We start from the raw sequence: 24,876 nt of genomic DNA, 5'->3' as shown, positions 1-24,876 counted from the left end.
GCTGAAGATGGGAACGCACAAGAAAAATTATCGATGATCGCCTTTTTTACTGCATACAGTCGCCGTAGAGATATCAGTCCATGGCCTGTGCTGAGGTTATTTTTAGCCAGAGCGCTGTGCTGATTTGATAGTAATAAGAGTCTGCGGCGGGCGCGCGGTAGTGTGTGTGAGTGTGTGTGTGTGTGTGTGTACGTGTGTGTGTGTATGTGTGTGTGTGTGTGTGTGTTTGTGTGTGTGTGAGTGTGTGAGTGTGTGTGCGTTTGAGTCTGTTCATGATAATATGTGTGTTGGAGACAGAGAGACTGAGTGAGAGAGAGAGAGAGAGAAAGAGAAAGAGGATTGTGTGTGTGTGTGCGTGCGTGTATGTCAGCGTGTGTGGGCGTGTTTGTGCCGATTGTGTATGTGTGTGTGTGTATGTGTGTGTGTGTGTATGGTGTTAGAGACAGTGAGACTGATTTAGAGAGAGAAAGAGAGAGTGTGTGTGTGTCTGTCCCTCTCTCTCTACCTCTGTTTCTGTCTCTATCTCGTGCGCATGCGCCTCATCTCTCTTATTGTAGCTTTCTCACTTCCTCTGACTCTCTATTTCATCTCTCTCTCTCTCTCTCTCTCTCTCTCTCTCTCTCTCTCTCTCTCTCTCTCTCTCTCTCTCTAAATCAGTCTCACTGTCTCTAACACACACACACACACACACACACACATGTAGCTTTCATTGATTTTGAGAAATGTTTTGACAGTATCTCACGCAGACTGCTCTGGCCAATTTTGATTAAAAATGGTATAAAGGGAAAGTTGTACAGATGTATTAAAAGTATGTATGCAGTGGTCAAGGCTAAAATACGATGTGGTGCTCAACTAACAGATTTCATTAATTGTACAAAAGGAGTGAAGCAAGGAGACGTGCGCAGTCCAATTTTATTCGCTCTATTTATAAATGAGCTGGCATTGGAAATCATTGATAATGGTAGGCATGGTATTACTTTAAACCCTGACATTGTTGAATTGTTCATTCTACTGTTTGCCGATGATATTACTTTGCTGTCTGAAACTGTTGTTGGTCTGCAGTCACAACTACATAGTCTATATTCTGCTTCACAGCGCCTTGAGCTTAAAGTAAACATGGGGAAAAGTAACATCGTGGTTTTTCGTAAAGGGGGATATCTAGCTGCTCGTGAAGTTTGGTATTTTGGTGGGCAAAGAATGGAGGCAGTAAATGCATACAAGTATTTAGGTATTTATTTTTCTACCAAATTAAGCTTTAATTTTGCTTGTCAAGATCTAGTTGCCAGAGCAAAACGTGCAGTACTGTGTATTATGAGTAATTTGTATAAATTCGATAGATTGTCTTTGGATGTTTTTATCAAGCTTTTTGACTCACAAGTTCAACCTATTGTTCAGTATGGTGCTGAGGTATGGGGTCTGATGCAGGCAGCAACAGTAGAAAAGGTGCATTTGTTTGCTTTAAAACGTTTTTTAGGTGTTGACAGGCGTACTCCTTGTGTCGATATTGCTATCATGTGATCGTCACATGATACATATTAATAGACTGTGAACTACGTCACTATTATGTGTGTGAATGTATGCGCGAGACATGCGCAGTGTTGTACGAGGATACCGCCAAGATGGCCTAGAAGCCAAACAATAAAGTGAAGCCATTATCTCTTCAACTGTTACTGCAGTGTCCGTTTCTGTGCATGGAACCCGGAGCGAATGCGTCCATAAACATTCAACAAACCCAGACACAAAACGATACATGGTGTCAGAATCATCATGGCAGAAGACGGAGTAGCAGCGCAGCCGAGGTCGGTAACCGTCAAAGTTCCGTTACCTCAGAGACTTGAGCTTTCAGCACAAGGTTTGGAGGCGACTTGGCGCAAGTTCAAGCGGTCGTGGGGGACATACGAACTAGCATCGCGTCTTGATTCTCAGGATGAGAAGTATCGAGCCGCAGTATTCAAGACTTGTCTCAGTGATGGTGCAAGGGACGTGTTCGAAGGTTTGCCTTTCGAGGCTGCAGACGACAAGGACAAAATTACGAAGATAATTCCCTTGTTCGAAGCATACTGTGTGGGGGAGACATCAGAAGTCTACGAGACTTACAAGTTTCACCAGCGAAAGCAAGAGAAGGGGGAAACGATCGACACGTACATCGGAGCACTCCGACAACTAGCTAGCTCCTGTAACTTCAAGACATTCGAAGAAAGGATGCTACGCGATCAAGTCGTTATTGGACTGTCAGATGACACGGTTCGGGAAAAACTCTTGCAAGAGTCAGGTCTAACTTTGAAAAAGTGCATTGAGATCTGCAGAGTGAGTGAGGCAGCAGCCCAGCAGGCCAAGAGTATGGCTGGTGATGAAGCCCTACATCGTGTCGGTGTGCATGTGAGAAAAAAGACAAACAGTCAGAAGGACAAGGGTGCTACCCCGAAGTCGAAGCATGATCGTCATGATGGTAGAGGTATGGGCGAAAGAGACAGTGGTGTGAAAGCGTGTGTGTATTGTGGCAAATCGCACAAGAAAGGCAAGGAACACTGTTTCGCATATGGCAAGACTTGCAATCGTTGCAAAAAGAAAAACCATTTTGCTCGTCAGTGCAAACAAAGCTCAGATAGGCAAGTGCATGAAATGTCTGATGAAGAGAGTGATGATGATGATGGTCATTTTGTTCTGACGATGAGTGAAAATGATGATGAACATGTTTTGTCTGTTGATGATGTTGATAAATCTGTGCATGCAAAAATGCTTGTTGGACATGACAGAGTGACGACATCGTTGCAACTTGACAGTGGAGCCACTATCAACAGTTTGTCCGTAGAGACGTACAAGACTGTGACGGGAGACGTAGCGTTGACAAAGCTGACCAAAAGCAACAAACGCTTGTTGATGTATGACAAAAGACCAGTAACTCCTCTAGGTGAGCGTATTCTGCCTGTGGTCAATCCAAAGAACGGCAAAAGCTACAAAGTGCGCTTTGTGGTAGTGAACGCCAAAGTGAAGGATATCTTGGGCTGTAGAGCAAGCCAACACATGCAGTTGATCACGGTCAATGTCGAGAACATTTCAGCCATAGGCACAGGGGATAAGCATGTTCTCACAGGGTTTGATGACGTATTCAAAGGGGAGGTTGGGGCTCTGGACGGAAAGCTAACGTTTGAAACAGACCCATCGGTTCCTCCAGTGAAGCTTCCATGTCGTCAGTGGCCCATAGCTGTCAAAGAGAAGGTCAAAGCAGAAATTGATCGTCTGCTTGAGTTAGGGGTCCTCGTTCTGGTGAACACACCAACTGATTGGATTAGCAGCGTAGTTGTGACGTTGAAGCCCAATGGTCAGGCTAGGTTGTGCATAGATCCAAAACCCTTGAACAAGGCATTGAAAAGAAATGATTACCCCATGAAGAGCATTGATGACGCGTTAGAGTCGATGGTAGGCGCAAAGATTTTCTCGCATTTCGACATGCGCAATGGCTTCTGGCACGTTGTCCTGGACGACGAAAGCAGTCTCTTGACAACGTTTGAAACCCCTTTCGGAAAATTTCGCTGGACTAGAATGCCGTTCGGTGCGTCGGTATGTCCAGAGGAATTTCAGCGCCGTGTCGATGATGCGCTGAACGGACTGCCGGGCGTGTTCGCAGTCCATGATGATGTCATTGTGTGGGGGTCGGGAGACACAGAGAAAGAAGCAGCAAAAGACCATGACCAGAACGTTCGGTTGTTCTTGCAGAGATGTCGCGAGAAGAACATCAAACTGAACAAAGAGAAGGTCGAGTACAGGAAAACTGAGGTCTCGTATCTGGGTCACGTGATCTCAAAGGACGGGTTGAAGTGTGACATGAAGAAAGTCGATGCAATCAAGTCGTTTCCGCAGCCAGAAGACAAAGCGGCGGTTCGGAGACTTCTGGGGATGGTAGGGTATCTCCAGAAGTTTGCACCACGTCTGTCGGAGGTCGCAGCGCCTCTGCGTGAGCTGGTGAAAAAAGACGTGCATTTCCGCTGGGATGAGAACCTGCACGGGAAAGCGTTTGATGAGATCAAGCGCATGTTGACTGAACCACCGGTTTTGCGATTTTTTGACCCTGGTGCGAAAACTACTCTTCAGTGTGATGCGTCTGAGTTCGGTCTGGGGGCGTGTTTGTTGTCAGATGGACAACCGGTACAGTTCGCGTCGCGAGCGCTGACCCAAACGGAACGCAACTATGCGCAAATAGAGAAGGAAATGCTTGCGATTCTCTTCGGGCTGGAACGTTTCGAGCGCTATGTGTATGGTAGACATGTTGAGGTGGAGTCTGATCACAAGCCGTTGATTCCCATTCACAACAAAACCTTGTTGGCAGCGCCAAAACGTCTGCAACGCATGTTGCTGAGAACGCAAAAGTTTGACTACACTGTGGTGTACAAGAAAGGTACAGAGATGTATCTCGCTGACACGCTCAGCAGAGCTGTGGTCAGGTCACACAAAGCAGGGAAAATGAAGAGCGAACAGATTTTCCAGACAGAAATAGAGCAGGAAATCGAGAACATTGACATGGCCGCGCATGTGTCCGTGTCTGAAGGGCGACTCGAAGAGTTGAAAGAGGCAACAAAACGTGATAAAGATTTGTGTCGGCTGATGCAAATAACACAAGAAGGTTGGCCTGAGTCGAGACAAAGCTTACCGCTAGGTCTTCAACCTTACTTTCCATTCAGAGAGGAAGTATCGACTCAGAACGGTCTTTGTTTCAAGGCAGAAAGGATCATTGTACCAACAGAAATGAGGGAGAAAGTCCTACACTTGCTCCATCAGGCTCATACTGGGATTCAGGGTTGCATGAGAAGGGCAAGAGAACTGGTCTATTGGCCAGGAATGAACGCAGACATAGAAAAGTTGGTGAGCAAATGTGCAACTTGTCAGACACACCAAAGCAACCAACAGAAAGAGCCCATGATTTCTCACCCAATACCTGAAAGGCCCTGGGAAACGCTAGGGTGTGATCTCTTTGACTTTCAAGAGAAGTCGTACCTGGTAGTGGTAGACTACTACTCTGATTTCTTTGAAGTCGATCGCCTTGAGAACAAAACAGCAGAAGAAGTCATCTACAAGACAAAAGCCCATTTAGCCAGACATGGAATCCCTGATAAGATCATCTCTGATAACGGTCCGCCGTATAGCTCAGACAAATACAGAGATTTCGCTGAGGCTTGGGGATTCGAACACATAACCAGTTCGCCATATTATCCGCAATCCAACGGAAAGGCAGAAAATGCGGTCAAACAAGCAAAAACTCTGATCATGAAAGCTGTAGAAAGCAAAACAGATCCGTACTTGGCCCTACTAGAGTTAAGGAACATACCATCGGAGGTGATGAAAACCTCTCCAGTGCAAAGACTGTTCAGCAGAAGAACCAAAACCAGAATTCCTACAGCCAAAACTCTGCTAAAACCGCAGACGTGCACAAACGTGACTGGCAATCTGATCAAAAGAAAAGAAAAACAGGCAAAGTGCTATAACAAAGGTACAGCAGAACTAGAAACACTACAGCCAGGTCAAACCGTGAGGGTGAAGTTAGGCAAAACTTGGTCAAAAGCAAAAGTAGAGCAACAGGTAGATGTCAGGTCTTACAAACTGCACACAGAAAATGGTAAAGCATACAGACGCAACAGGCGTCAAATCAGAACAACTGGAGAAACACTGACCAACACTGGTCCAAGGGAGACAATCACTCGAAAAACAGACCTTGATAGGCAGAGACAGCTAAATGACCAAGCAGTGAAAAACTACAGAGCAGTAGCTGATAGTCAGACTCATGTGACCAAAGTCAGTACTCCTGTGAGTGCGACAAACACACCTGAAACTAAAACACCTGTGAAGATTCAGCCAAATGAAAAGAAAACTGAACGCATCAAAGTCAAGTTCATGAAGTCACAAACCGCAGGTAAAACAGACACAGGTCAAAGTCAAACCACTTCTCGTGGACGTCAGGTTAAACCACCAGCTTACCTGAGTGACTATGTCAAAACCTAAAGACTGAAGACTGTAGGAGACAGTTCAGTATTTGTTGTTTGTGTGTTTTGTTTGAAGAGAAAAGATAGACAGTGAAGAAAGTAAACATGTGGTGGTATTGTTTATGTCCCGCGTTGTGAGTGAATGTGATAAATTTAATTCAAGGCGTTGAATTATTGTCCAGTAAAGTTTCATTGTCCAGAGAGAGAATGTGTTGTTATCATTGGAGTTGTGAAATGATGCTCTAGTCAAGATGTCCAGTCAGTGTGAATGTGTGAAATTAATCTAGGCGTAAAAATAATCTCAGCCTATTGGACTATGGTGAGAATGAGAATTTTATGTGCAGAGAATTCATTTTCCCGTGAAGTTGGACAGTAAAAGTCTTTGGACTTGTTTATGTAAAGAAAAGGGGATGTGTCGATATTGCTATCATGTGATCGTCACATGATACATATTAATAGACTGTGAACTACGTCACTATTATGTGTGTGAATGTATGCGCGAGACATGCGCAGTGTTGTACGAGGATACCGCCAAGATGGCCTAGAAGCCAAACAATAAAGTGAAGCCATTATCTCTTCAACTGTTACTGCAGTGTCCGTTTCTGTGCATGGAACCCGGAGCGAATGCGTCCATAAACATTCAACAAACCCAGACACAAAACGATACACTCCTAATGATCTTGTATATGGTGAATTTGGACGTTATCCCATTTACTTAAATTCATATGTACGTTGCATAAGATACTGGCTGAAACTGACAAGAATGGATGACAGTAGATTACCTCGTAAAGCATATAAGATGTTGTTTACTCTAGATAGCAGAGGTAAATCTACTTGGGCATCACAGGTACGGTTGTGCCTGTGTCGATATGGTTTTCAGTATGTATGGATTAACCAAGGTGTAGCCTGTATTAATTCGTTTTTGGCATGTTTTAAGCAACGCATTATTGACTGCCGGTGGCAAGAGTGGGATAATCATATTCAGACTAGCGACCGGTTTGCATTGTACCGTACCTTTAAGACAACAAATCTTGTAGAAACATACTTGTCAATTCCAGTAAACAGACACATTTTAAATGTTTTGGTTAAATTTAGATTGGGTATTTCCAGACTTGCTTTACATACAGAAAGGTATAAAGCTGTAAGTGAAAATAATTTGGTCTGTCGTTTGTGTCAATCTAGTACTGAAGATGAATTGCATTTTGTTTTATGCTGCCCTGCACTGGAAAATCTAAGACGTCAATTCATTCCAGCAAAATTTTGCAGATGTCCTTCGAACTTCAAACTTGCACTGTTGTTGTCTGTGAAAAATGAAACTATACTTTGCAATGTAGCTAAGTTCTTGTATTTTTCATTTAAATGTTTAGAAAATGCTGTTTAAGCATTGGTGTTTTGTGATTATGCATTGTCTTTTCTTCTGTTCACTTGAAACGACGCGTGTGTGGATTGCTGCTGCACACACGCTTTACTTTTGTGTAACCAGCCCCCTTCCGAAAGGGGCTAAGGCCTTAAAGGAATAAAATCTTGTTCTTGTTCTTGTTCTCTCTCTCTCTCTCTCTCTCTCTCTCTCTCTCTCTCTCTCTCTCTCTCTCTCTCTCTCTCTCTCTCTCTCTCTCTCATGTCACAAAGATGTGAGTTAGGTATTTGGAGACAGGGTTGGGTTTTGTAAATACGTCGTGATTTCAACCTCCCTAAAAATTGGATTGTTGATGCGTAGACATGTTTGGAGAGATAGTACGGGTTTCGTGTGATTCACGAAAAATAGCCCTGGCTTAGCAGAATTGTGTTCACGAGTCTGAGCGATATAGCTGGTTTGGAGACCGATAGAAGTACAGCGTATCAAACTAGCAACCAGGAAGGTTGGGTTGCGCCTGTCTTCTTGTTCAGGGAACAGGAATATCTCCTTCTCGAGACAGGTCTCTTAAGGTAAATGAGTCATTATGTTGTATAATATTGAAGCTTGAATATATAGCTGGAATGTAAACTGTAGTGTATGCAAAGTGCTCTAATTTTCAGTGTGAAGTTTCAAGAGGATTCTCGTTGAGATTGTATTACGCTTTTGTAGGGTATTTTTTTGAACACAAATGTTGTTACACATTTATGTTATGTTAAGATGTTGATGCCATGTTAGGTAGTGTCATTAATTGATTAAGTGATCCATTGGTTAAGCATAGCCTGGATTATTATGGTCGACGCAATGACATACGTGAAATGATGTCATAAGTACGTGTGTAATGTTTAGGTTGGAATATGAATGTAGAATGGAGAATGAGAGTGTGATCATTATTATGTTTGGATTACGTTAGGGTATTTAGTAAATATGGCCAAAAGAGAGAAAGAAAGGGAAGAATGAACGACAGAGCTGAGACATGACCGTTTAAGAAAGAAGAGATGATTTAAAAGACTGTATTATAAGACTTGTGTTATTCTTAAGGAGTTCCATGACGGTGTCCGAGTGAGGGTGCCCACACTGGAGACAGAGAAGTCTATGGCGATGTCAGGAACAGGAGTCCACATCGGAGAGGATGGGAGTGACGTTGGACTGGGCGTCGAGAAGGTCTACGCGCCAGTGCTTTTCACCACGTTGTGAAGTAGCGTATCCACGAGGAGGAAACTGGGGATGTTGAGAACTGTATCGTCGAGGATAGCAGTTGCACAGGAGTGTGGAGATAGTGTAACTGGAGATTGAGGACTGCAGGAGTGAGTGTCTACGAAGTCGTGAGTGTCTTTCTCGATCCTCTCTTGTGGCCATTAGAATATTATGTCGCAATCAAGTAATATTACGATACTATGGAAGAAGTAATATTACTATGCTATGGAAGATGTAATATTGCTGTGTGAGTGAAGATGTAATATTGCTGTACTAAGTGAGTACAATAGCAATATGAATTGTGAATTGTGAGTTGTGAGTTGTAATTCTATGTTATTGACGTGAAGAGTGTTGTATTGAATTTGATGATAATAATAAGTCTGTATCCTCTAAATTTTGTTTTTGAAGTGGATTGAGTTAGAGTGAAAGAGTCAGATTAAATAGATAGGTTAGAGTACGCATTAGCACTTTCAAGCATGAAAAGAAATGTGTCTAATTCCATATTCCACTTCATGACATATCTCTCTTTGCAGACTTTTCGTGTGCGTCTGTTACGCACGCACGCACGCACGCACGCACGCACGCACGCACGCACGCACGCACGCACACACACACACACACACACACACACACACACACAAAATACCGCCGCACACTCATGGCTCTTACAATCATCAAATCACCAAAGCGTGTATCGCATGGAACACAGTGCTCCGGCTAAAAATAACCACAGCCCAGCACAGGCCTAGAACTGTTCTACAGCGGCTGTATACGGTACCATTGACGGTGATAGATAATTTTTCTTGCGTGTTCCCATCTCCAGCAAATATAAACCAGCACTCAGATCTGCCTGAAACTTTGGCACCATTTGCCCCAACCATTTCTGGTTTAGCATGCAAAGTCACGATTTGTTGTCCTTAAACCCTGAATTAATAAGAATATTTGTTTAGATCTTTCGGAAAAGTTACGTAATACAACTCCCGCAGTGGGGCACTGCGGTTATGAAATTAAAGGCCCCTCCTGTTTTTGGAACCGCAGGAGCTTTCTAGTTTGCTGTTGGTAGATTTTTGGTTCCTCTTTCCTGTCATGCTCTCTCTTTCTTCATGAATTCTTTTCTTTTTTCTGCCTTCTTGCTCATTCACCTGTATTTTTTCCAAAAATCTCTTCTCTTTCCGCTTGTCTCGCGATTCATGTATAGTTTAATCTGTTAGTGTTCTGATGTAAGTCCAGCAGTAGATAGGTTAAGCCTATTTTAACATACTGGAAACTGGTAATCTTCCAGTAGGTATTAATTTAGTTTTACTAAAGCCTGCTGGGACACAAGTAATGGGTTAGTGCATTTGTAAACAGGAATCGCTTGACAAGTGGCCCCCTTCATCCCCCCCTTCCTCGTCCTGATATGGCTCTGCGTAGTCGGCTGGACGTTAAGCAACAAATAAACAAACAAACAAACAAACGTAATACAACACGCTTGATATACACGTTCGCAAAAATCAACACAGATTTTGGTCAGCCTATTGGTCATAACTTCTGAACTTTCTAACACAATTCATTGAGAACTTGAGCAGATATGGCTTTTTCAGAGGAGGACCCTCTCAAAAATGGCCGCGAAAAGTGCCTTTTTTGGCCTCTGAAACAGTTGACCCCTTCCGCCTTTGACAAAAGGCTACAAAAAGAATAGAGAAGTCAGGTGCATAAAACAAAATGCTCTGAACAGGTAATTGAATGGCCTTTCTAATTGTAGAAGTGTTTGGTCTGTGCACAGTCTGATTTTTTGCAGATTTTAAAATACGGGACTATGATTTTTGTCAGGTCATTTTTGGGGTGACCTTGATTGACAGGCTATCACGGGATGCCTATACAAAGTACCACCGATATGACAAATGATATGAACAGTAGATATAATTACCTTTTTCAGAATATAAAGTTCAATTAAAATGGATTGTGGTTTAATGCTTTTCTGAGCGTGCAAAAATTGTTGCAATAATTTTTTGGCCAAGTTTAGTTAAAAAAATTTTTGGTTTGTATACTGAAATGGTCAAACACTTTCAGTACTCGCCTGTGACCTTGTGTGAAAGTCAAGGTCTTTGAGTGTCACCGTAGCTATAAGTGTGCGAAATATGAAAACTCTGCCTGGTTTCATCTCTGAAATGTGTTGATATGGGAAACTGCCTGTAGTTTCATTTTTTGGCCGGGACTTGATGTTGACATTGTTACCATAGCTTGACAAATGAGTGGGCTAAAACATATCACATTTTAAGGAACTTCGAATAATTTAGAGGCATATTTGTTTACTACTTTAAAAGAAAAACAGCTATAGCCCTACACATTTGTTGTATATAAAAACCTCTATAAAACATTGCAAACTTCTTTGTGCGGATCTTTTCATGCTGCATATCGTTTAAACAATGTAAATCTTGTATATCTGCCTGATTTTAATCAGGATTTACAGAACTCTTAGTATGGGTTTTTAATCTTGTTCGGTTTGTGATTGTTCAAAAAACTGAAATGGTTCCAAAGTTTCAGAACTCGCCTTTGACGTGGATCAAGGTCATGGTCATTGAATATTGGTAACAATATTTGTGCTACCATATGTTATGAGTATGTAAACAATCAAAGCTCTGCCTGATTTCATCTCTGAAATGTGTTGATGTCTATGAATGTTGAAAATACACAATGATGGGCACAACATTTCGGGGGTAGAGATAGGAAAATGCCTGTAGTTTCATTTTTTGGCCATAGACTTTATGTTCACAGTTTTACAATAGCTTGAGAAATTAGTGGACTACAACATATTAAATCTTAAAGTACTTCCAATATTTCGGGGGCATTTTCTTAACTTTTCAATATGCAAAAAGAATTGCAATTGCACTAATTAAAATAAATTCAAGAAGACGGTATGAAACATACGAAAGTGCTTTGAACTGTAATTTCTTGCTATGGCATTCCATTTACTTCCCCCACAAATATCCAGCAAGTGGCCACTACATTCGCATTGTAGAGTATTAGCCGTTATCTGTATGTGCCCATTTTCACAAAATCAGAATAAGACACCTGGTTATTGCAAAACATCACAAAACATCAAAAGTACATGGGACTAGGACAGGTTTTGCAGATGTATTATGAAGACTGAATGTTCTATCTCCTACACACATATTTAAAACATCGAATACATTAGACCATAAGGAGGGAAGCCCCTTAACGATGTCATATAGAAGCTATTATTTGATGTGCAACAACACTGTAGGCCTACCGCCAACTTCCGCACTTTTTTTGTTTAAACATTCTTTTTTTCACCCCCTCACAAGTGCATAATTTGTTACTGTAGTCCTAAAACTAGCATCTTTTCATGCAACAGGTCTACACAGAGCCAACAACTGTTTATCTTTTTGAATCAACTAATGTTTAACCTTTCGGATTAATGCACATGCACGCCTGAAAACAACGGAGAAACTTTTCACCATTGTTATCCATTTGCAAAAAAAGAATCATGTGATTTGAACCACTCATTTATGAATGCAGCCGGTGGCGTTTTCTTAAAACTAGGTTTTTGAAGTTAAAAAGTTGTTGCTCTGACGGGACGAAATGCAAATTAAAGGCGTGATTTAACAATGCAAGCGTAATAGGAGACAGTCAGAGATGGTTTGGCTAACTTGAGACAAACTCACTGAAAAGGAAATAACCGGATATATTCTTGTATTCGCGTGTTGACAGTGTCTCACGCATGTGCCTGTATACATGTGTTTACTTCTCTGGCAAGGGTAGTGAGTTTTGGTTATAACAGACAAGAGGGAGGAATATTAGCTTCTGACCTCTTAGATAGATGTTGAGTTCCTTTGAAAGTGTAGAGCGGTATTCAGAAACCTGCAGAGTTCTCTTTGTAGAAGTCTTCTGCAAGTCGGAGTTCACCATCTGAAGTATTTGGATCAGGGTTTTGCTGAAAACAAACATTGTTGTAAATGTGTGTGACACTCCCAACTGCGTTTTGTGCTAGATTTGTTTTGTATTAGGATATCGACGTTGTAGTTCCGGAGCAAACGGTCCACATTTATGTGCGATTCTGTATCCAATGGCGTTTTAACCATGACCTAACAAGGCACAGGTCGAAGAGAAACAGTTACACAAGTATCCAAGGTACTTCAAAGGAAGAAGAATAACAACAAGCTTGCCAATTGTGACTTGCATTTTGACGTGTACGCTGTAACATCTGCCTACATTCAATGCAGACGACACACAGACATCTTCGTTTTCTTCCAAGAGAGAATTCGTTGTTCACAAAGACTCAAACATAGTTCTGCACGTTTTCGTTTATTTCCATATTCAGGTGCTTTGCAATGAATGCCAATGCTTAAAATTCTTGACATGTCACGGCAGTCAAAACGACCGCAGAACACTGTACTAGAAAATCCCATTCACTTGGATGAAACAAAGATTTGCATCACAAGAATGATACTTGGTCTAAGTGCCGTGAGCCATCAGTTTCTGGTCACAGACACTGTCAGGCTTTTACACACAGTACAAACACCCTTTCGTTTAAACACTCACCGCTTGAGAACATCCAAGGTACCCTCCATAAAGAGCGAGCATTTTTCAAAGAATTTATTCGTGCAGTCAGAACGGATTTACAATGAGACAAATCGGACGCCTCATTTTGGCGATAGAACTAACTTTTAAAATCTAAATAATAAATTGACAGCTTGTTACACAAACATTCTTAAATCATAATATATTTTTGTTTTCATCAAGACAAGATCACTACAATTCGATGTTTGAAAAGTTTACCAAGTTGCGTAAGGCGAAAATACAACATTTAGTCAAGCTGTCGAACTCACAGAATGAAACTGAACGCACTGCAAATTTTCAGCAAGACCGTATACTCGTAGCATCGTCAGTCCACCGCTCGTGGCAAAGGCAGTGACATTGACAAGAAGAGCGGGGTAGTAGTTGCGCTGAGAAGGATAGCACGCTTTTCTGTACCTCTCTTCGTTTTAACTTTCTGAGCGTGTTTTTAATCCAAACATATCATATCTATATGTTTTTGGAATCAGGAACCGACAAGGAATAAGATGAAAGTGTTTTTAAATTGATTTCGAAAATTTAATTTTGATCATAATTTTTATATTTTTAATTTTCAGAGCTTGTTTTTAATCCAAATATAACATATTTATATGTTTTTGGAATTAGAAAATGATGAAGATAAAGATAAACGTAAATTTGGATCGTTTTATAAAAAAACTTTTTTTTTTACAATTTTCAGATTTTTAATGACCAAAGTCATTGATTAATTTTTTAAGCCACCACGCTGAAATGCAATACCGAAATGGCCAAAATTTCAATCAATTTGATTGAAAAATGAGGGTGTGACAGTGCCGCCTCAACTTTTACAAAAAGCCGGATATGACGTCATCAAAGATATTTATCGAAAAAAAGAAAAAAACGTCCGGGGATATCATTCCCAGAAACTCTCATGTAAAATGTCATAAAGATCGGTCCAGTAGTTTAGTCTGAATCGCTCTACACACACACACACGCACAGACAGACACACACACACACACACATACACCACGACCCTCGTCTCGATTCCCCCTCTATGTTAAAATATTTAGTCAAAACTTGACTAAATATAAAAAGGGAGCCCGGAAGCAGGTAACGCAAGGTCGTGTTTCCCAAGCAGACGAATTTTCTGCATAGTGCTTGTTTCTTTGAAGCCAACTGCCGCCGATAAGTTCGTGTGACTCGCAGTCGTTTGTTGCATTTTAGATTCAGAGGTACACAATAACGTGCTATTGCAGCTACAGGGAGTCGCATTGAAATCACAAACTGACGACTAAATTATGAAACAAAAGGAAAGTGCATCATACGGGTTCACCACGGGGTAAAATAAACCACGAAATCTGGTGTGTGGTTTACGCAAGCTAAATAGCCATTCATTTAGAACTGCATTTTTCGTGAGAAGATTTAAATCCTTCTGTAAACTATTTGAGACAGACTGGGGATTTAAACGTTCCAATTTTTACAATGCTTGTTTATTATTTTGAATGTTGGAACGTTAGCAGTATCTGTTTTTGTAGATCCAAGATAACGATTGATGACATGACGTCAAAGCGAAGCATCCTGGTTGGAAAAAAATGAACATTTCGCGTACCAATTCAGTCTCGGCGGTCAAATGAAATTCTGTCTGCTACGAAAGAGTGCGTTACTAAATTGAACATACTGCACAGTCATCATTCCAAACACACTTGCATCTGTTAGTACAAAAATCTAAGACGCTTCGTCCTATTTTGTCAGTGATGCATTCTCGATTAAAGTAATCTGTTACAGAAATGAACCAAGGGAGATGAGTCTGCATTCCAACCGCCTCATCGGAACTGCCCAGATCTATTTTTTCCACAACCTCACCAGAGAAATACCTCCCAGAATGCTGCACAATGCAGGAGAAATATTTTTGTGAGGTACGTTTTGCGCTATTTCTCGTCTCGGCACACCTATATCTCGAGAAATAAGCGTTGTACAAAACCTTCAATTACTAAATAGCACCGACCCAAAACATGTGTTTTTCTGCAGTTTGAAATGGTAAAGTGTGTACTCTTTAAAACATAAACATTGTCATTCCTTGGAATAAGTCAATATTTGTATTTCGACAATCTATTTTGCAGTGTATTTCTAGCGTGCTAAACAACACGGGTCCCGGTCTGACCACTATCAAGCCTATTTAGTAAAAGTAGTCATACGATGCTCTTAAATGGCAATGAAAATGACTATTTTTAAAAGACAAACCTTTTCGCGTGACGGTCCAATAGAGTGGTAAGAAGAAAAAAGAATCGGGAGCCTTCACTTGGGTCAGCAGATGTCCACGACACGTTGTCCGACGTTGTAGCATACGACACAAGGAAGTCAGTTTTGTCTGCGATGATATAGCGAGTTTGGCCAGCCGACTTTGGCTGTGGAGTTCCTTCACAAAGAAACAATTTTCGTAATTAATGTGTTCAGTTGATATGAAAATTCGTCAGACTATTTAATAGGTTCCACTGTGCTTTCTTGTAAAAAAAAGAATGCATGTTACACAACATGCTTCCTGTAGATAGGAAGTGCACGAAAAAGGTTGTGATCACTCAAATGGACACACATCATTAAAAACATTTAAACCTCAGTTGCACAGAGATTTTAAGAAGGTAGAAATAAGGATTTTAACAAAAGCTTCCGGACTATCTTTGGTTTACAACATCCAAGAGAGGCAAGGGTGGAAGCATGTTTTTCCCTTTGATACAACCAATAAACAAAGTCCGTGCAATATCCAGCAAATCGTACGGTGTGTCTATATTTAGGTAAAGTGGATTCATCAGAATCTTCAGGTGCGTTAAGTTACAGAATAGAGAGCACTGTATTGCCCAAGGTTGGGAATTCGTTATGACAATTGCGAAGAAACATTCACTCCAGCCAAGCACCAAACATATATACGCAGTTATAAAACAAGTCAACGACATTAGTAACCATGCATACAATTAAATGAACCGTATAAAAACTATGTTACCACTCTTAGCGTCGCAAGCACACGCACACACACACACACACGCACACGCACACACTCACACACACATACACACGCACACACTCACACACACATACACACGCACACACTCACACACACATACACACAAACCTCATATCGTAAAAGAAATCACAGGAGCTGGTATAAGTAAACTAATAAACCAAGAAGTGAACCAGAACACCCCCAGCCCACTACCCCAACGGTCAAATCAAGAGTCTACCTTAATGAAATAAAACGCAACACAACTGGGTTTTTTCTGTCAGACATAAAGAAATGTCCACTTTCTTTCGCTCTCAGTAGATCAATCTTAATTCGTGACCAGACGAGTTCGACGAGGTGACAGAACGGTTGGTTCGAGAATACATTCTTCAAGGTTAACTCGGTACAGTTTACAACGGTACCATAATGTATATATATAATCATTTACCTCTGTGTTGAATGTTTCCTTGGCAGGCATCAACAAAAAACATCTTTGGTTTTCCAGCCAATGATGGGCACTCTGTTGCAAAGATGTAAGACTGCAGATCTTTTACAGGCACAGCGAGATCATCGGATCCGCAGACTCCCTTCATGTCTCCATGTGAACTGATACAGCATACGAAGCAGTCGTAGTTTGAATGATCCGTGTCTTGAATGCATTCCATTTCGCGTTGCATGTCATCAGAGGACAGATTTTCAAAATAGCGAATTCCAAAGTCCAGAGTTTTGAACGTGCGCGAGAGATTAACTGTAACACACAAGCACATACCAACTCACACCAACACACATACACGCACACGCACACACACACACACACACACACACACACACACACACACACACACACAGTGCATTTTTGGGATGGTCATGGTTCAAAATCAGATTCACTGCATACATACATAGCTAGGCAATGGAGAGATTTAGATTACACGGGACGCATCCAGATAAAGCACGTCACCTGTATAGCGGAATGTATAGTAAACTATGCGTTGGATAATTACAAGGACACAAAACCCTTTGGAATATCTTGCATATTGTGCGTTTAACAAAGCACATGGACTTTGCGCCAAAATTCATAACACACACCATTTTCAAACTGCAGCTTTTATTCTGTGGGTGTCGCTGAAAAGGTCGAGTGGAAAATCGGCGTTTGTTCTGTTTTACAATAAGAACCCATTTATGCCCATCGTCCAATATATGGAACGCGTTAACGCAGCACAATCAGAGGCACTCTGTCTCAACTATGCATAGGTTCCAGATCCTGGTCTGCTGAATGTATCAAGAGGGTCTACTTGTTTTCAATCAGTGAGTTTGATTTGCAGATCCCCCCTCCGTTTGCGAGAGGAGGTGACTTTTTCGTGCATTTCTTTTGGAAAACGAGCGATAGTTGCGAACACAAAAAGTCAAAAGCTACCGTTCCTTTATTTTTAACTTTTGTATATAACACTTACAACAAAAAATTGTGTCTCTCAGATTTCTTAGAAAACAATCGCATGCAAAGTAGTGCATGCATAAAGTACCGTCCCATATATGGGACGATGGGCACAAGAGGGGTGGGGTTTTCACATGCACTAAAGTAGGGTCTACGCACTTTCTATCTTCCTTGTCTTTAAACGTGCTTGCAATTTTAGGCATGTTGGAAGATGAAGGCACCTTTCAAGAAGCAAAACATTAGTTTCAGGCGTGCTGCAACGTTTTATTTAGACACAAATATAACTAAGAATCGATAATTCATCATGTCATACTTTGCAGGCATGAGGCCAACACTTCATCCGTGGCAAACCATTGGTCCTGTAGCTAGGGCAAACTGATAAGGTCTGCAAAGGCAGGGTGGGTCTTGGCCACTCGTCCAGGATACACAAGTATTCACTCCTTCACATCCCATACAAACTGTATTGCGGTTATCGTGGTAATGTTAATCTGTACTTGCTTTTGCTCTTTACTCACCTCCATCTGCTGGTCCTGTTTTCAGCTCCTTTAAGGTTTTAAACTTGAAATTGTTGATTATCAAACACAAACCTGCAACGACAAAACATGTAACCTAAAGCTGTATCGAAATCATTTGTCAATCTGATGGCCTGCAACTTAATAAAAGCCAATATTAAATTCTGGGATGAGTATTCATTGAGACTAGCCAAAACTCGAAGACAGAGACGAGTTGAGTCAGTTTGCGCGAGACTTTAAAACATACGATCTAGTTTGCATGTATTGTATTTATGTTCTTGGGTCATTCCATAAAGCTGTGAACCAAAAGTGTGACATGCATCGTGAAAATCGAAATTGTCTGAATAGGTTGTTTTTATGGTTTGTGTGAAAGATATAGAAATATAACACGGTGCCATGCTAAGCAAAAGATAAATTTATGCTTTTTGGATACGAGGGTTGGTCGGAAACGTGTGTAACATCACACATGTTTAACGTAACATGGGATCCAAAAACACGAGACAGATAACAAAAAGCCATAGTATATAGTAACAAGCTTTGTTTGCTTCAAATTCAGAGCTCATTCCGAACAAAATGCAGTCGGGGAAAACAAATAGTTATTGGTAACAAACACGTATTTTTTTTGGTTGTGTCAACCAACACACAAACATTGTTTGTGCAAACGAACAAACCAATCCACTCGTGTGAGTCAATAACAAAACATCGAGTCAACCTGCTGCTACAAGATGAACACTGAAAGCTAAGAATCAGTTATCACAGAGACAAGTAAGGCTAGGTTAGCCGAAACCCTAATGTTGATATGGACAGCGCGTACGTGTTTCCACGAACACCGATTTGCTTAATTTTGTGCACAATTTTAAAGCAAACATGACATATCTATATATTTTTGGATTTGAGAACTGATGAAGAAAGCAAAGCAATCAATTTGAATCTGGCATTACATTTTCTTAGTTTGGAAGAAATTCTGCCTCAGAAATTATTTGACCAACATTTCTATAAGTTCAGTGTTAAAAAGAAGTCGTCTCATTACTGCCTCAGCCTTTTTTTAAGCCGATATAACATCATTCCACTTCTCGTAGTTTACCGAAACTACGTGATTTGTGCCGGAAACACGCCATTCCCGTACGACTTCCGGCCGCCATTGCAGCTTCTCCAAAATCGGTCTTACTTTATCAGGTTAATCCTTCCTTTTAGGGTCCTTTTTTCCTAACTTGACTGATTTATTCCTTCGGTTTACCATTCGTTTTGACCTGCGAGTGTAGTTTCCTTATTTGTTGTCGCAAATGCGAACAATGTCGGACAGCACTGAACCAGTGCTTGAAGTCCAAATCCACGCGGATGAAGCGGATAAATTGTTAGACTTGCCTTGTTCAAGTGAAAAGGACAAACATGTGTCAAACAAAAAAGAAGGGAAGAAAAAGGAAAAGAAAAAACCTCGGCTAGAGGCAGTGACCATTCCTATCAGTGATTGGAATAACATGAAAAAGCAAAACGATCGCATTCTAGCGTTGCTAGGTCAGGGACAAGGCCAGACCGAAGGCGAATCGCCTGGTGATCATGATTCGAAGATGACACAAAGACAAAATCGAAAAGCAGAGTCACAAGAGTCTGGAGACGAATCTGATTCGTTTGAAGATAATGACGATCAGATCGAGTCGATGATCAGAGTGAAGGAAGGCCAAACTTGTGGAACTAGTAATTCTGACTCGGAAATGCCAGAAATAGAGCAAGAGTTTGACACAGCTGAAAAGCTTGCTCCAGAAATACATGAGAGCATTGCAACGCTGGTCGATGAGACCATGGCAAAAGGCCAGATGTCAGAAGAAAAACTGAAAGAGAAAAGGAACAAGTATGCCAAACCAAAACACTTGAAGGTAGTTGTCCCAAAGGTCAATCCGGAGATATGGTCAGTACTAGATCGCGCCACAAGAGGTGCAGATTTAAAACTACAGCAGTATCAGCAGGCGCTGTGCACAGCAACTTATGTACAGCGACCTATGCACTCACAAACATATATGGCAAACCAAATTTTGGCAAGTGAATCACCCGAAATTCGGGGACTCATGAAAGGTGTAGCAGATTCTATTGCACTTGTACAGAAAACAAACCATGATCTGTCAATCGACAGAAGGGGGAAAATCTCGAATGTTCAACTGAACAAAAAGTACAAAAAACTTGGTTCAGCAGAAGTTCCAATCACGGATATGTTGTTTGGCAATGACCTGAAAGCTGCATGTGCAAATATCGATACAACAGCTAGAGCCTGGGTCTCAGTCAGTCAAATGGATTCAAAAGTCAAAAGGTTTTTTTTCCACAAAACAACCCCTTTGCAAAACACTCAGATTGGAATTGGAGGCCAAGAGTTGCAGGAAGAACATGGACACCAAGAGGCAGAATGAGAGGGAGAGGACAACCTCACCGTGCAAGGGGCAGAACGAGCTACCGCGGCAGCGGGCGAACAGAGTGGCAACAAGGCCAACAGTAGCTCCACTACCTTCTCCACCAAAATCAGTAAGTAAAGATACAATACCTAACCGCCCTTTTGAAGCAGGTAGACTGAAAACGTTTGTTAAAAAAATGGGAAGAAATAACATCAGACCCATTTATTCTTGATATGGTGTGCGGTGCTGATATTCCAATAGATGAGTTTTCTGATTTAAATTCTGAAAATCTGTCTTACTTGAAAAATCAAGTACAAGGAAATCTATGGACAGAAATGGATTTTGAAATTGATAAACTGTTATACTTGGGAGTTATTGAAAAATCAGTGCATCAGAGAGAAGAAATGATCTCCCCTGTTTTCATGGTTATGAAACCAGATGGTTCCTACCCTCTCATTTTGAATCTAAAAATGTTTAATGATTCAGTACAATATGAGCACTTTAAGACGGACAATCTTATGTCAGCAATTCAAATGATGATAGGAGGTTGCTACATGGCTTCAGTTGATCTCAGACATGCATACTACTCTGTGCCAATCAAAGCAGAATGCAGAAAATACCTCAAATTCATTTGGAGAAACCAACTTTATCAGTACACCTGTTTCCCAAAATGGACTCAGTAACTGCCCTCGTTATTTCACAAAGTTAATGAAATCAGTCTATGCCACACTCACATCACAGGGATAGTTATCCATTTCCTTTATTGATGATAGTTACCTGCAAGGTAGTTCTTTTGGAGAGTGTGCAGAGAATTTGTCAAAGACAGTGAAACTGCTTGATTCTCTGGGAATTATTATCCACACAGAGAAATCGGCCCTCAAACCCTGCAAGAAACTGAGGTACTTGGGGTTTCTTTTAAACTCTGAAGATATGACAGTTACTTTACCCTGGAAAGAAAGCAAAAAGTTGTGCTTGCATGTTTAGAACTCAAAAGAAAGAAGATAGTGACCATAAGAGAACTGGCACAAGTTATAGGCCAGTTGGGAGCAACCTTACCAGCCGTTCAGTGGGGCTCGCTGTTTTAAATAAGAGTTTAGACAGACTAAAATCCACATCGTTAACATTTTCTGCAGGAAGTTTTGAATCGCTGACAAGCTTGACAGATAAGACAACAGAAGAACTAGACTGGTGGATTGAAATTTTAGATTCATCTTTTTTTCCCATTGAAAAAGCTAATCCTGAAGTTGAAATCCAGACGGATGCTGCAAGTTCAGGTGGTTGGGGAGCTGTTTGTGGTCAATTTAAGACTGGAGGGCGATGGTCCAAAACAGAAATGAATTTGCACATCAATTTTCTGGAAATGATGGCAATTGTGTACGCTTTGAAAAGTTTCAAAGAAATGATCACAGAAAAACATGTAAAAGTCTTGACAGACAACACATGTGCAGTCTCCTATATATCCAATATGGGAGGATCGCGTTCTCCAGATTGCAATAACCTTGCAAAACAAATTTGGATATGGTGTAAGGAAAATGGTATTTGGATATCAATTTCACATATCCCAGGAATACTGAATACAGAAGCTGATGTTTTGTCAAGACAATTCAATGATCGTACTGAGTGGAAATTGAATCATGATATTTTCTGCAAATTAAAAGATCGTCTGCTGAAGCCAGACATCGATCTATTTGCATCACGATTAAATTTTCAGATGAAACCATTCGTGTCCTGGATACCAGACCCAGAAGCCTTAGCCATTGATGCCTTTACCCAAGATTGGTCTAAATGGTTAATATATGCCTTTCCGCCTTTCAGCTTGCTGCAGAAAGTGCTCAACAAATGGCAGCGCGACAGAGCGGAAGGAATCTTGATCGTTCCAAAGTGGCCTACGGCAGTATGGTACCCCCAGATGTTGAAAATGCTGACACAAGAGCCTGTTCTTCTTCCAAAGGGAAAGCTTACCATCCATCTACCACATACGCAAGATGTGCATCCGCTCCACAGGACTCTGCAACTTCTGGCTTGTTGCTTATCAGGAAATCCCTCGAAGCAAGAGGAGTTCAAGGTGAGACTTTCCAAGTTATCTGGGCATCGTGGCGACCTTCAACCAGACAGCAGTATGCCTCCTACCTCAGCAGATGGAGCAAGTTTTGTGTGCAGTGCCAGTGTGATCCCCTTCGTCCGACTATAGATGAGGTGTTCTTGACTGAGCTGTATGAAGATGGCTTAGGATACAGTGCTATAAACACTGCAAGGAGTGCACTATCTGCAGTGGTTATTCTACCAGACAATAAAACAGTAGGATGTCACCCTTTAGTAATTCGATTTCTAAAGGGAATCTTTGAACTGCGTACACCACAACCAAGATACAATGAAACTTGGGATGTAGATAAAGTTTTGCAGTTTTTCAAAAACATAAATTCAGAACTTTCATTGAAGGATTTGACTTTAAAATTGTGTTCCTTGTTGTTGTTAATTACTGCCCACAGAGTGCAGACAATCCATTTGATCAGGTTGAGGAATATTTGTTTTCATGATGATGGATGTACGATTACATAACTGAAAAGTTGAAGCAGTCTAGACCTGGTTTTCATCCAAAACCTTTGCAGTTACCGTTTTATACAGAAGACAAAACTTTGTGTGTGGTGACTTGTCTTCGACAGTACATTAATAGTACTCTAGAATTCAGATGTGAGAGTGATGAGACTGACCAGTTACTTTTGTGTTAGCAACAGCCACATGGGCCAGCGGCGAAAGACACCATAGCTAGGTGGCTAAAAACTGTCCTCATACGCGCAGGAATGACAAATTTTGCACCCCACAGCTTTCGGGGCGCATCATCTTCAGCAATGTTCAAGTCGGGTGTAGCTGTTCAAGTTATTTTGAAAGTGGCAGGCTGGTCAAATGTATCCACTTTCAAGAAGTTCTATAACAAACCACTGGAACGTAATGATGAATCAAACACTATTTTGAACTATTATGCGAAAGTGGGAATATAACACTTCCAGTTCAGTAATCTAAGTTTGATTACATTCTGCTAATTTGCATTGGGAAAGTTACAAATTCAAGACAAGGGAGCTAACAAATGGAGATCTGAGACAAGTATCTCCCTGGCTCCATGTTGTCAAAATGCATGTATGTCTTCATTAACTGTAAACAAGTTTGTTTACTTGCTTGTAGTGTTTATTGATTATTTGGTTATGAAAGAATTGCAATTCCCATAATGAATGGAGAATAAATGCATCACTTATTTTTGTAATACATGTTTGTTTCAAACAATGTATGTTTGGTGTAAAAGCCAAGACAGGTGTTCACTATTCTCATGTTGTCCTTTGAGAATAAATGTTTGACATTTCACTTTAGTGTGACTTTGATTATTCCTTTGTTTGAATTATAATCTTTAATCAACCAACTTTAAAATCTCACAAATCACGTAGTTTCGGTAAACTACGAGAAGTGGAATTCAAAACATAAACGAGTACTCACCTGAGTCGAAGTTTGTGTAGAATTCCACGATGTAGTTTACAGGAACGGAGGGATATGTGCCCGCCCTTCAGTTTCACCCTCTCCATTAAAGGAAATAAGCTAATTTATCAAATGTAAATGCAATTAAAACATTTTTGGTTGCTTAAAGAAAAATCAGATCATCTGATATGGTTATATCAGATGACCTGTGCTGTGAAAAATGGCGTGTTTCCGGCGGTGTGCGCATCTCACATATCCCTTCATTCCTGTAAACTACATCGTGGAATTCTACACAAACTTCGACTCAGGTGAGTACTCGTTTATGTTTTGAATTAAAGATTTGTTTTTAAGCGTGTAACCATATTATCTGGAAGAAATAACATTTTCAAATGTTCGCGCCGCGTCGCAGCTGACGTCAACATGTGTTGTGACGATTCAATTGGTCCGTGACGTGGCGTCATCAACCTGCTCATGAATGACTGTGGTATGAATTATGAATGGAATACGTTTGGTATGGGTGACGTTGAAGTGTTGTCATTGAAGTTACTCAGAAATTCGGTCAGATTTAGGTGCACTAAAATAACAAGGCAGAACAAGACACTAAAAGTACAGTGTGACATTTTATTAAAACTATGCCCCCCTTTCACAAGACTGATCGAAAGGAATTCTATATCCCACGACAAAGTTCTCGGAGAACCTCAGCGCCGCTTGCAATGGGAGCTACCACTTTTTCAAAGAGTGCTGAACTGAAAAGGTCCCAGCATGCAGTCTGTCGGTAAGAAATGGAGACGAATTCTCAAACTTCTATTCAAAGAAAAAAAACATATTTCTATGACAGGCTCTTTGCGTGTAAGAGAATCTTCCTCGGAATGTCATAGAAGCGAAAGTTGCAGACAAACATTTGGAAGTAAAGTCCGCTGTTTGTAATTGTTGAAACAACAAACGAACAAAACAAAAAAATTTCAGAAGGATATTTCGTCTAAAAATGCACT

General features: G+C 40.9%; 1 protein-coding gene across 2 annotated transcripts in view; it reads right to left on the bottom strand.

Moving 5' to 3' along the window:
• The window catches only part of LOC138972510 (uncharacterized), a 323,114-nt gene that overhangs the window by 298,052 nt on the left and 186 nt on the right, over positions 1 to 24,876 (bottom strand). For both annotated transcript variants that reach the window (XM_070345157.1, XM_070345159.1), the window contains exons 2-5: positions 18,042 to 18,113; positions 16,543 to 16,842; positions 15,344 to 15,518; positions 12,378 to 12,502 (exon numbers count right to left, since the gene is read on the bottom strand). In XM_070345157.1, the coding sequence (XP_070201258.1) occupies positions 12,378 to 12,502; positions 15,344 to 15,518; positions 16,543 to 16,842; positions 18,042 to 18,113 (672 nt within the window). The remainder of the gene's footprint in view (positions 1 to 12,377; positions 12,503 to 15,343; positions 15,519 to 16,542; positions 16,843 to 18,041; positions 18,114 to 24,876) is intronic.

Source organism: Littorina saxatilis, linkage group LG8 (genome assembly GCF_037325665.1).
Source record: "Littorina saxatilis isolate snail1 linkage group LG8, US_GU_Lsax_2.0, whole genome shotgun sequence".
Lineage (NCBI taxonomy): Eukaryota > Metazoa > Mollusca > Gastropoda > Littorinimorpha > Littorinidae > Littorina > Littorina saxatilis.
The sequence above is the reverse complement of the archived record's forward strand: the minus strand, read 5'-3'. Positions and strand labels throughout refer to the sequence as shown.